This window comes from Ammospiza nelsoni, chromosome 13, assembly GCF_027579445.1.
Source record: "Ammospiza nelsoni isolate bAmmNel1 chromosome 13, bAmmNel1.pri, whole genome shotgun sequence".
Classification (NCBI taxonomy): Eukaryota; Metazoa; Chordata; class Aves; order Passeriformes; family Passerellidae; genus Ammospiza; species Ammospiza nelsoni.
The window spans coordinates 15,311,436-15,322,545 of record NC_080645.1 but is presented as its reverse complement, the minus strand read 5'-3'; the positions used below and the strand labels follow the sequence as shown (position 1 = coordinate 15,322,545).

The following is an 11,110-nucleotide window of genomic DNA, read 5'->3' as shown; positions in this document are numbered from 1 at the left end:
TCCCGCCTGCATTGCTGCCTCGGCTGCTGTGTCACCACATCTGTATTGCCACCCCTGTCTGCATCCCCACCCTGTTTGCATCTCCAGCCTTGGCTGCATCGCCACCCCAGGTTGTGTCACCAACCCCAGCTGCATCGCCAGTCCCAGTTGCATTTCCAAGGCCAGTTATGTTTCCATCCCAGTAGCTCTCCCAGCACCAGTTGCATCATGCTCCAGTAGAACCACCAACCCTGGTTATGTCACCAACCCCAACCACATTGTCACCCACGTGATGTTGCCAGCCCTGGTCACATCACCAACCCCATTAGCCTTGTGGTTTTTCCCAAAGCCCTGTCTCCTGGAGTGCCTGCAGGCAGCAAGCACCTCACGTTCTGGTTATGGCTGGCTTCACCATCCGGCTCTGAAGGACAAGGCAGGCTCAGCATATAGAAGCAAAGTGTGTTTATTATTTTGTAAATCTGCTGATTTCGAGCTGGTCTTGCCCAAGGAGCCTAGCTCGCTGCTCTGTAAGCCACACCTACTGTGCTACCCCCATGCTACCTCTGTGACCACCTGGCAAGTCAGAGCCTGCTCTTCTTAAATGAGTTGCTCTGTCCCAAGTGAGCAGAAGCTACAGCACCACAGGTCCACAGCCTCTAAAGTGCCTAAAAATGGCTTGCTAGCGACAAGGGCTCGTGCGTACGCTGGAATTCACAAGTATGATGTTAATGAGCTGGCAGCATGGTTAATTATCCACCCGCTGGTGGGAAGTGACAAGCCTCTGAAGTAAAATTAATCACCATTCCCGAAAGAAGAACCAATCAGTGTGGAAGTGGGTGCCAGCCCATCCACCCGAGCTGTTGGTCTTGCTCACTTTCCTCCAAACTCAGCTCCAAGTCCTTTGCTCCCCTGCACGGCAGTTTGTGGCGCCGGCCAACATGGAGGGAAGCTGGCCCTCCCTCCTTTCAGTTCTTTTTAGGCTCCTTCTGCACCTTGTGTTCACGGAGCATCTTCCCCAACTTCCCAGCCTCTGGGCTGGATCTCACCTGCCCTGGCTCCCCCTGCTCCTCCTTGCTCCCCAGCAGGATTTCGTTGATGTAGCTGAGGGTCAGGTTGCTGAAGATCATGTTGAAGTGGTGGGCACCTCGCAGCTCCTGCACGAACACCTTCTGCTCCTGCTGCTCCCGCCACCGCTTGCACAGCTCCAAGCTGCGTGTGCTGACACTGTCATCCCCGTCACCATAAATTATATCCACGGGGTCCTCATAGGGGAAACGCTCATCATAAATGTAAGTCTCTGCCGTGGGGAAGCCCGTGCCATAGAGGCAGTACGTGTCCACCCCAGGAGGGGGCAAATCCTTCAGCAGGTCCTTCATGTCCTCCCACATGTACCAGCCATCCTCCAGGTTGACGTCGGTGAAGAAGCGCTGGTAGTCGCGGTAGGTGTAGTTGTAGGAGGGAGTGGAGATGAAGACGTGGCTCTCGGGCCAGGCCAGGGTGGTGGGGAACATCCAGGGGCTGGTGGTGGTCATGCGCTGCTCCTCACGGAGCTTGATGTTGGACATGAGCGGGATGCCCTGCTCGTCACCTGCGGGACACGCGAGGGCTCGTCACCAATGGCACCACAATGTCCCCACACAGACTTTGGAGCCATCACAAATGGCACCACAATGTCCCCACACAGACTTTGGAGCCTTTGGAGAACTGGGCTGGGATCAGAGCTCCCCACAGTGACTCACCACTGTCCCCTGCCCTTCTCCAGCTCAGCTCTTCCCCTGCCCATCACCATCATCCTCACCTTACTCCCCTGCCTGCAGATATCAAGAACAGCCTTTCAAACTCTTCTCTCCACATCTCTAGCTGCTCAGAGGGCCTGACTGGAGACAAACCTGGATGTGTGATGGCACAGACCAACCTAGCCCTGAACATTCCCTCCAACGCTGGCACCACCACTCCTGCCTGCAGGGACAGGAGCAAGCAGTAGTAAATGGCCAACTTGCATGTTTCCTTCAAGCCTTGATATTTTTTGGTGTGTCTGGAGTCCTAAGACCATGGAATGACCGCAGTTGACCTTAAAAATATCTCTGACTCTTGTGGTAACAGAGAAAAACATTAACAGGTGACTTAAGGGTGATGCAAGGGGCCAGATGTTAAAACCTTCAAGCACATGATTTTTAATCTCATGCAGTTTTGGACTTGTGACTTGTAGATATCCTGGGCTGTCAGCATTAGGCAAGTGACTGTGGCTTTCTGGGCTGCAAAGAAGCTAAACAGGAACTGAGTCCCCCATCTCTTTCATCATTCTGCCCTTTCCCTGCCCACTACCACCCCTCCATTTCTGCAGGAGGGAAAGAAAACAAGGAGGTGTCTGCACACGAGGAGTCACCCACCGGATGCCAGGATACGCAGGGGCTTGACAGAGCCTCCCCATGGGGCACCCAGGGAAATGAAGCCCCCAATGTACTGATCCTTCCAGGCTTGTGTCTGCTGCAGCAGGAAGTAGAGGACGTGCAGGTTGCCCATGCTGTGTGCGATGAGGAACACGGGTCTCTGGTACTCGTCGTGCATCTCCTCGATCAGCGCCTTCAGGTTCTGGAAGTACTCGGGCTGCTGCTCTGTGGGCAAGAGGGGAGCACGATGGCATGAGGGTCATCCTGCTTCCCTCTGAGCACGGGGGACATGGCCACAACGCCCAGACTTACGGGGTCCAACCCTCCAGTCGTAGGGAGCTGCCCGAACCGTCTTGTCCCTCACGTAGCCGTTGTTGACCAGGTTCTGCACCATGGTGTGCAGGTAGCCTGTGGGCAGAGGCAACAAGTGGCAATTAGGTCTGTAGTCTTCTCTGGTCAAGCTTTTTCCATTCTGGCCCTGGTCATGGTCAGAATGTTCCCTGGTCAGCGCTGTAGCTCAGTGCCTCCAGCCAGATGTGACTCCGTGCATCCCATTGGGTCCTGGGGTCAAGGATGGGGTGCTCCCTGCCAGCACCCCACTGGAGTGTGTGTGTCCCCCGGGCTAACGTCCCTCAGTCCCAGGGCCCTGGGCTCTCTGCAGGACCCGTCCCTGCTGGAGATACAGGGACACCTCCCCATTTGCAGGGAGCACGTGGGACCCCCAGACACCCTGGCCTCTCCTCCTCTCACCTGCCAGCTTGCTCTGATCCAGGTATTCCACAGAATAGGTCTTGCCAAAGCCAGGAACTCGGATGTGCACCCCTGGGGCATTGGACATTTTCCGAGAGGTTCGGTTGTACACCACTCTGTGGGGACAGGACAGGACAGGGGGTGACAGAAGAGCCATGTCCCCATGGAGAACACAGGGCTGGGGTGGAGAGCACTGGGTAGGGCTTGGACCTGGCTGTTTCCAAGCCTTGTGTGGATGTGAGGTGCACTGGAGCCCAGCCAGAGTCCCTTCTGCTCTCCTGGCATCCTGGGACAGGAGGCTCTGATGGAACCAGCTGCCATAGCCCCCTGACCCTGCAGCTCTGGGCATGTGGCAGCATCTCCAGTGGGTGCTCAGGATGGTCTGGCTGGGCTTGAGCACACGGCAGGGACTTGGGACAGGAACAGACAGAGCAGTAGCCACCTACAGCCACTCACTTGTGTTCCCAAACAATCCCGTGGTCCTCCCATTTTTTTGTGTGTGTGCCAAATCGTGGCCAGGGGGAGGAGAGGGGAGGGAGATTCTTGGTAGGTCATTTCCCCAGGGAGCTCCCGTGGTAGAGTTGGATTGTACCTGGTGTTATCGATCCAGCAGTCAACTCCCACTGGCAGGAAGGTGTTGAGGTTGAGCCAGATGGTGAAATAATCCTCTGTTTTACGGTAGCACATCCAGTTCACCACATCTGGCTTGTCCAGCTTGGCTTCCAGCTGGTTCCCAAGACACCCAGGCACTGGAGGCACCACAGAGGGAGAGCAGAGCCAGTGACAAACCCCATCCCACTGACGCTGGGGGCTGCCCAAGCTGGTGCTTACCCCACCCCAGGCAGTGCTCCCCTGGGGCTGCCTGGGGATGGCTGGGCACCTGCTGGAGCAGCATCCCTGGAGAACAACCTGCTCTGCACAGGAGAGAGGGTGCTTGAGCTGAGTTGCTGGGTGAGCATGAAAACAGTGCTGAAATGCATCCTTGGCAACCCCTGGAGCTGCATTTCCCTGGGGTGACCCCCAGAGCTGTCACCCTTGGCTCAGACACACGAGTTCCCAGCAGCACAAAGCATCCTGGATTGCTCCCCCTCCTCCCTGGATGGGTTCCCACCTTCCTCTTCTCACTGCAGCCTGGGGGAAGAAATTCGTGCTGCCCATTCCTAAAGCAGTCCTGACACCTTGTCTGGGGGCAGTGGTCAGTTCAGGGGTGCAGAGGGAGAGTTTCCTGAACTTTAAACTCTCCATACAGACTGGACACATACAGGCAGGACACCCATCCTGCTGCTGCCCTGAGAGCTGTGCTGGGATCAGAATCCATGGAGAGCTTTCCCTGCTGTGTGCAGGGGCCCAGAGCCAGCTCCTGGTGCCAGCACTGACTGTGAGGGTGAGGACAAGAGGTGAATGACTGCAGGGGACAGTGAACCTGCTGGAATGGGAGCACCGGGTGACAAATCCCAAGGCCCCAGCAGGTCCAAGGACTTGCCTGTAGTACACAGCAGGGGCTGGTGTGGACCTTCAGTGCCTCAAGCCATGCAAGAGGGGAAGGAGACGCAGCAGTTTCCTTCCTCAACCTGCCTCACAGCTCCTCCATGCCTGGGGCACATCCCTAGGGGTGCAGGGAGGGTCTAATCCTGTCTTCAAAGCACCTGGGTGGGGACCAGACAGGCGTAGGGGAGCCCTGGTAGGGAGTGGGCAGAGGGGATGGCCAGCAAGAGGAGCAGGACCACGAGCTGCTCTGACAGCAGCCAGGAGCCCCCTGCCCCTGGCACACAGCTCTGAGCTCTGCCTCCCCTCCCAGAGGACATTAGGTAATTATTAAGGGAGTTGTGTGAGGCCGCAGGGGTTATCAGTGGTCCCAAGGGCACTGGGGGTTTCTGGGACTCCCGGCCCAGGGGGATGGGTTGGCTCTGGATGCTGAGGGGAAGGAGAGGCAGCCAAGTGGCACAAGGGGCATCTGGGCGTGGGACACGGCCCAGGGATGGCACTGGGTGGCACAAGGGGCATCTGAGTCTGGCTGGGCATGGGACACAGCCTGGGGCTGGCACTGGGGACAAAAGGAGATGCTCCAACTGCCACAGGTAACCCTGAGAAGAGGCACCTGGTGACAGTGAGCTGGGTCTTCTGGCCACCCCAGCACATGGAGGCCTGTGTCCCCTGATGCCCCTGGGAAGAGAATTTACAGGGTCAGCCCTTGGCATTGCAGTGGGGAGGGATCTTCTGCTTTTTCTCTTCTCTTTTTTTCTAAGGGGAAACTCATCATGATTCAAGAAAAAGGAGGAAAACCCCGACTCTGCTCAGCAGAGTTTTCATGGCAAAATCTGAGCTCAAGTGCCTGGTGATGGCACAGGAAGGCAGAACCATGCAGCACTGAGGCACCAGCTGGTGGTGGCTTCTTCCACCTCCCTGAGATGATGCCCCCACATCTCCTTTAATCTCCCTGTGCCCCTGTTCCTGCTGGCTTGCCCCCAGTCAGAGCTGGCATTGGGTGGGATGTGAGCTGGATCCTCTTTTGCAGCAGCAGAGGATGACTTTGCCATCTCCGGGGAGCGGGAGCAGACACAGGATGGGGTGGGCTTCAGGGAAGGGAGAGGTGGTGGATCCTGTTTGGGAAGTGGCACAAGAGGCTGTGCTGCAGCCCCAGTCCCTCTGCCAGCAGAGTTCCCCAGACACAAACAAGCCCTAGAACACTCTGTGGGCCAGGTGTTCTGAGACATTGTTCAGAGACCCATTTCCTTTCTGGGGTGCCCGGTCTATCCCCTCAGCTCCAACAGGCTCCACCTGGGCATGGCCAGCCCGGTGAATGGGAGGGGACTGAGGAGCTGTGTGACACCCTCGCTTGGTGGCTCCAATCCAGACAGCCAAGACCCATCACAGCCCAACCCCAGTGAGCCAGCAGTGGCACAGGACCCAGCCCTGTCTGCTTGGGGGCTGCAGGGCAGCCCGAGCTCCCACCAGACCCGGAGGTCCTCGCGCCGGCACCGCCTTACCGAGAACCACGGGCGGTGTGCTGTTGGTCGGGGGAGCCTCTGGGGTGGTGGTGGGTGGGAAGAGGACATTGAAGAGCCAGAACTGCACCGTGGGCTGCAGGAACAGCGAGAGCAGCAGCAGCAGCAGAGCCCCGGCGCCGCCGCTCCCCATGGCCGGGATCCTCCGCACGGCTCCGGGCCAAAGCGCCGTCTACGATCGCAGCGCGGGTCCAGCCAAGAGGCACCCGGGCTGCAGGGGAGGGGAGAGCCAGGAGGGGCTGGCCGTGAGGAGGAGGAGGGACGGGGAGGGACGAAGGACTGACCTCATGGACGAGCCATGGCCTGTCAGAACCAGCCCAGCAGCGCCGGGGGGGTCTGAGAGCCTCGGGAGCCCAGCCCAGGGGTGCTGCGGGTTCAGCGGCTTCCCGGGGCCTCCGCGTCCCTTTGCCACGTTCTGGAGACGTGGCTGCCACGGTCTTGCCCCTGTGTGGTTCTCTAGGGGTAATGCCTCACAGCTGCTCCCTCCCTGCCCCTCTGCTCTCCTCCTGCCCTGGCAGGGGATGATGATGCTGGTGCTGCCGGTGTGGCCAGATGGCCCCAGGTGTCTGGGAGAAGATAGAGGGGTTGGGATGGGAAAAGACAAATCTGGGCAGCTCCTTGTGCCACACGGCAGTGCCATATTCCCCAGTGCCATGCTGGGCACTGCCCCGGCCCTGTATCCACTGGAAGGCTCCCTCTGTGGCAGTCCCAGCTGGGGGAAGCCCCTGCAGCTTCAGCTGCCCTGGGTACGGGATCTGGCTGGGAGGGACCTTAAAGTTCATCTCATTTCAAACCCCTGCCATGAGCAGGGACACCTCCCACTAGACCAGGGTGTTCCAAGTCCCATCCAAAGTGGCCTTGAACACTTCAAGGGATGGGGCAAAAGCATATTCTCCTGCTGAAGGGAAGATTGCTGAAAGGAAGATGCCTTCTTGCTCCCAGGAAGTGTGAGGTGAGACAGCGTGCTGATGGGCACTGGTGGTGGGATGGCAAGCAGGGTGGGTTCCCTATGGAGCAAAGGGGTCCCCTCCTGAAGAATGGGGAGGAAGGGCAGTAGAACGTGTGGGATGGCACCTGCAGGTGCCCCCCCGGGCTCTGTGTCCCGGTGACCGAACCCGCAGCCCCCCCTCCCTCCCGCTTCACCGCGGCTCCTGCGGAAGCGCCGCCGGGGCTCGGGTTGGAGCCGCGGCCGCTGCAGCCGCAGCCGAGCCCGGAGCCCGGCTCGGCCCCGCCGCCGCTGCTGCTCTGCCCCGGCGGGGCCCTCCCGCCTCCCTCGGGAGCGGCGGAGGCTCCGGAGCCGCTCCCGCAGCATCCGCTCCTGTCCTGTTGAGCATCCCCAGGGCGAGCCCTGAGCCCGCTCAGCGCCCAGCGAGATCCCAGAGCCCGGGTGTTGGTCTGGCCCGCGCTGGCAGCCTCGCTGGGCGGTGTGGGAGTGGGGAACACCAGAGTGGGTCCCCACATTGTCCCTGCAGTGCTGAGGAAAGCGGGGTCCCCCCCAGCTGTCACAGGCCACCCACGAGCTCGAATGTGAGCCTGGATAGCTCAGTTGGGAGAGCATCAGACTTTTAATCTGAGGGTCCAGGGTTCAAGCCCCTGTTCAGGCGGTGCCTTTATACTTTAGGAGCCCTGGGGAAGGAAAGGCGCCTCTTCCGCTCGGAGCGGTCCTACCCGGGGCTAGTGATGCAGGGAGCATCGCAGGGGATTGTGGTTTCCATTAGTGAAGGGCGCTCGGGTGCCGCAGGTGACTTCAGGCAGAGTTCCTAAAGTTCGGGTTCCTGCTGGCAGCTGTTTTTTTCTGCGTGACAACCTCAGTGAAGATACTGAAGGGGCAGCAGCATCTCTCCTGGGAGGGAAGCCAGGCTCCGTTCAGTGGTGCTCAGTGCCAGAGGCCATGGGCATGCACTGGAACACAGGAGGCTCCAGCTGAACCCTGGTAGTGTCAGGAGAACCTTTTCACTGGAGGGTGATGAGTGGAAGTTTCTCAGCAGAGCCCTGCGTCACTTTAAGGGAATACAGTTCAAGTGAGAGCAGAGGCTGCAGTGACCTGTGGGGCCACCACACTGCCTCAGCCAAGCCCTGGACTGCCCTGGAGGTGTACAGACACTTCAGGATATTTTTGCAAAATAGAAGCTCTTTTAACGGAAAATCAAACAATTTTGTATTAAAAATACCCCCTGTCCTATGTAAAATTTTTTAATGTTTTTCAACCTGAACATACATCAGTTGTTCAAGCATAGTAAATTATTTTTCAGGTAAGTTTAGTGGCCTTACACCTCACACTGTCTTTCTGTGGAAAAAAAAATAAAAGAAGAATGAGAAGTTATGTATTTCCTTGTGTTTCTGCTGCTCAGCTGGGTAAAAGTGGGGCAGGCACTGCTGATGCTAATGGGCAGCTTCTCCAGATGTTTGCCTTCTCTTCCTCCTGTCCTATCTTTAGAACAGAAAAAAATGGTTTTTTAACCTTCCCTAACTGAAGAGATATGTGTATTCAATAAATGAACATTGGAGGAATGTGAAGTCATGTAAGTAAATGCCCTATAAACTGTAAATCCTAAAAGTAAATGTGCAATGGTTTTTTTCCCCCCTTCATTTCTTGTTCTGGATAAGATACAAAAGAAAATAAATCTATTTTGTGCTAGAAAAAAATCCCACCCTTTCCTTTTGCCAAGCACCAGCGCTGCAGACCCCTGAGCCCCTCTGCCAGAGTGCTGCAGCCTCCTGCTGCTCTCAGATGTCCCCAGGATAAGCCGAGTCCCGCTGCTGGGGTGGCACCTTCCCTGTGCCACCCCTTTGTCACTCGTCCTCTGAAAGCCGCCGGCCAGAGCGAGTTCTGCGGCTGTCAGGAGAGGGCACCAGGCCCAAGCAAACGGGGTGACTCCATCGAGGCTCCAAAGGGTAAAGGCAACACTCGGAGAGGCTTCCCCAGGCTGAGGCATCTCCTGGTGCTCCCAGAGATCTCCATCTGCTTCTTGGTGCCCGTGAGACCTCGAGTTCCCAGACCTGCAGCGTGTCAGGGTCACCCCTCAGCTCTGGGTGGGTTTTGCCTCTGCTGTGAAAGCGTCCCTGGAGGTCCTGCAACCAAAGTCCTGCTGCCCTGGAGCGGGGAGTGCCAGAGCAGGACTTTAATCTGGTTATCTGCCCTCTGCTGTGGCAGGTCCTTCATGCCCGGGGGGCCAGGAGCTGAGCAAGTTCTGCCTCCCACCTCCTCTCACTCTGCAGGGCCCCCGCAGCACCTTCTGGTCCTCTTTCTGCAAAACTCTGAGGAAGTGGAACGTTGGGCAAATTCCCCTAAATTCTCAAGTTTGCCTGAAAAATGGAGAAGCTGGAGTGCTTTCTCAGAAGTGTCACTGCAGCCTCACTGGTGACACCCTGCATAGTGACTGCAGGTCGGGAAATCATGGTTGGAATGAGTCTGGCCACTCTCGGACCACCCAAACTTGTGATCCCCTCCGAGGGCTTGACATCTTTTCAAATCCCTCGGAGCTGCCTGCCTCCCTCCCTCCCGGCTGGGGACAAAAGTTGCTGTGACTCGGATTCGAACCGAGGTTGCTGCGGCCACAACGCAGAGTACTGACCACTATACGATCACAGCACAGGGACCCTGCCACCCGCCGGCTCCGTGACATTGTGGGAGCGCCGTGGGGACTGTCAGCGCACTGTCCCTTCCCCTGGTACCCCCACCCAGCACCGCGGGGACTGTCCCCGAGCACTGTCCCCTCCGCTGGCACCACCACCCAGCACAGCGGGGCCAGCAAATCCTGTTTAACTGAGGATGCTACAGATGGATTTGGCAGTGTGGAACGGGGCCCTGAGCTGTGCAGAGCACCGGCAGTGCTGGGGTGGCACCAGGACATGACACTGCTGCAAGAGGCCTCAGGCAGTGGGGCCACCATCCTATAATACAGCCAAGTTAGGGTTATAATAATTTCAGTGACACAAGAGGCGAGGAATTAATGAATTAATTTTAGCATCCTGTATGATACGACAAATTTGAGGGAACTCAGTTAAAAATGCAGCAAATGGCACAATGATCTCCATGGGGAGCTGAGTGGTGCTGTGGGGAGGATACTGTCAGGGAGGTCTGGGTAACCCAAAGTGTCCCTGATCCCCATCATCCACCATCCCCAGGGTCCCACTGCCACCTCCTGCCTGATCATGATACTTCTCTGTGTTTGCTCCCCAATTTTGTGCCTTGAGAATTGTACTTTGGTCAGTCCAGAGCTGCATTTGCTGCTCCTGGCCCTGGTGCAGCTTGGCTTTAGTGCTGGTGGTGAAGAAAGGACTCTGTGGGGGTGAGAGCTCCCTGCTCCACATCCAAGGCAGCCCACAGCCCATGGGAACCATCCCACTGCTCCTCCCCACCCCTCCATGCGCCACAGGACACACAGTGGGGGATCCCCAGGGTCCCCACGGACCCCGAGGCCCCTTGTGCCCATCTGGTCCCACACCCCACACCATCAGCCCCATGGTGAGTCCCAGAGGACCTGTGGGCACCTCTGGTCATCACTGGAGCCTCCAGTGCCACGTGTGCCCCATGGAAATGTACACAACACCAAGAGCCAATCCTGCCTCCACACACCAGCTCACAGCAGGGAGCAGAGCTGCCAAGGAGAGAGGTGCAGATAGGATTTAACAGGAACACAGAATAGGTTCCCATCCCTGAGAGGGCTCAAGACCGCACTTGAGATTTCCCATTTGAGGCCCTGGTCTTCATGAGTGTGTTTTGACTACCTTGATCCCCAGCAGGGCATCAAATTTTGTCTTCCTGACCTATGTGGTAGTGGAACTGACGATCAGCAGGGCCCTGCTTGCACTTTGAACAGGAAAATGAGAAAGGAATCACTGGGAGGAGTGCCTGAGTCATTGTAAGGTTGTGCTGCCACTCTGAGGGAGACCTCTGGGATGGGCCGAGGGACAAATTACTATCAGGACGGTGTCTGGGTCCCCAGTTAGACAAGAACGAATGCTCAGACCAACCCAGATCAA

General features: G+C 57.6%; 1 protein-coding gene and 2 non-coding genes across 3 annotated transcripts; 1 reads left to right on the top strand and 2 right to left on the bottom strand.

The window, feature by feature from the left end:
• Positions 1–426: 426 nt before the first annotated feature.
• On the bottom strand, positions 427–6,324 carry LCAT (lecithin-cholesterol acyltransferase). The gene is made up of 6 exons (XM_059481433.1): positions 6,107–6,324; positions 3,712–3,868; positions 3,120–3,235; positions 2,682–2,777; positions 2,370–2,594; positions 427–1,567 (listed from the first exon to the last, which is right to left on the bottom strand). Exons 1-6 carry the CDS (start codon positions 6,255–6,257, stop codon positions 945–947), a joined length of 1,368 nt encoding a protein of 455 aa, XP_059337416.1. The 5' UTR covers positions 6,258–6,324; the 3' UTR covers positions 427–944.
• Positions 6,325–7,655: 1,331 nt separating this feature from the next.
• Positions 7,656–7,728, top strand: TRNAK-UUU (transfer RNA lysine (anticodon UUU)). Its single transcript has one exon. It is a non-coding gene; the product is annotated as a tRNA-Lys (tRNA).
• Positions 7,729–9,644: 1,916 nt separating this feature from the next.
• Positions 9,645–9,716, bottom strand: TRNAH-GUG (transfer RNA histidin (anticodon GUG)). Its single transcript has one exon. It is a non-coding gene; the product is annotated as a tRNA-His (tRNA).
• Positions 9,717–11,110: the final 1,394 nt, after the last annotated feature.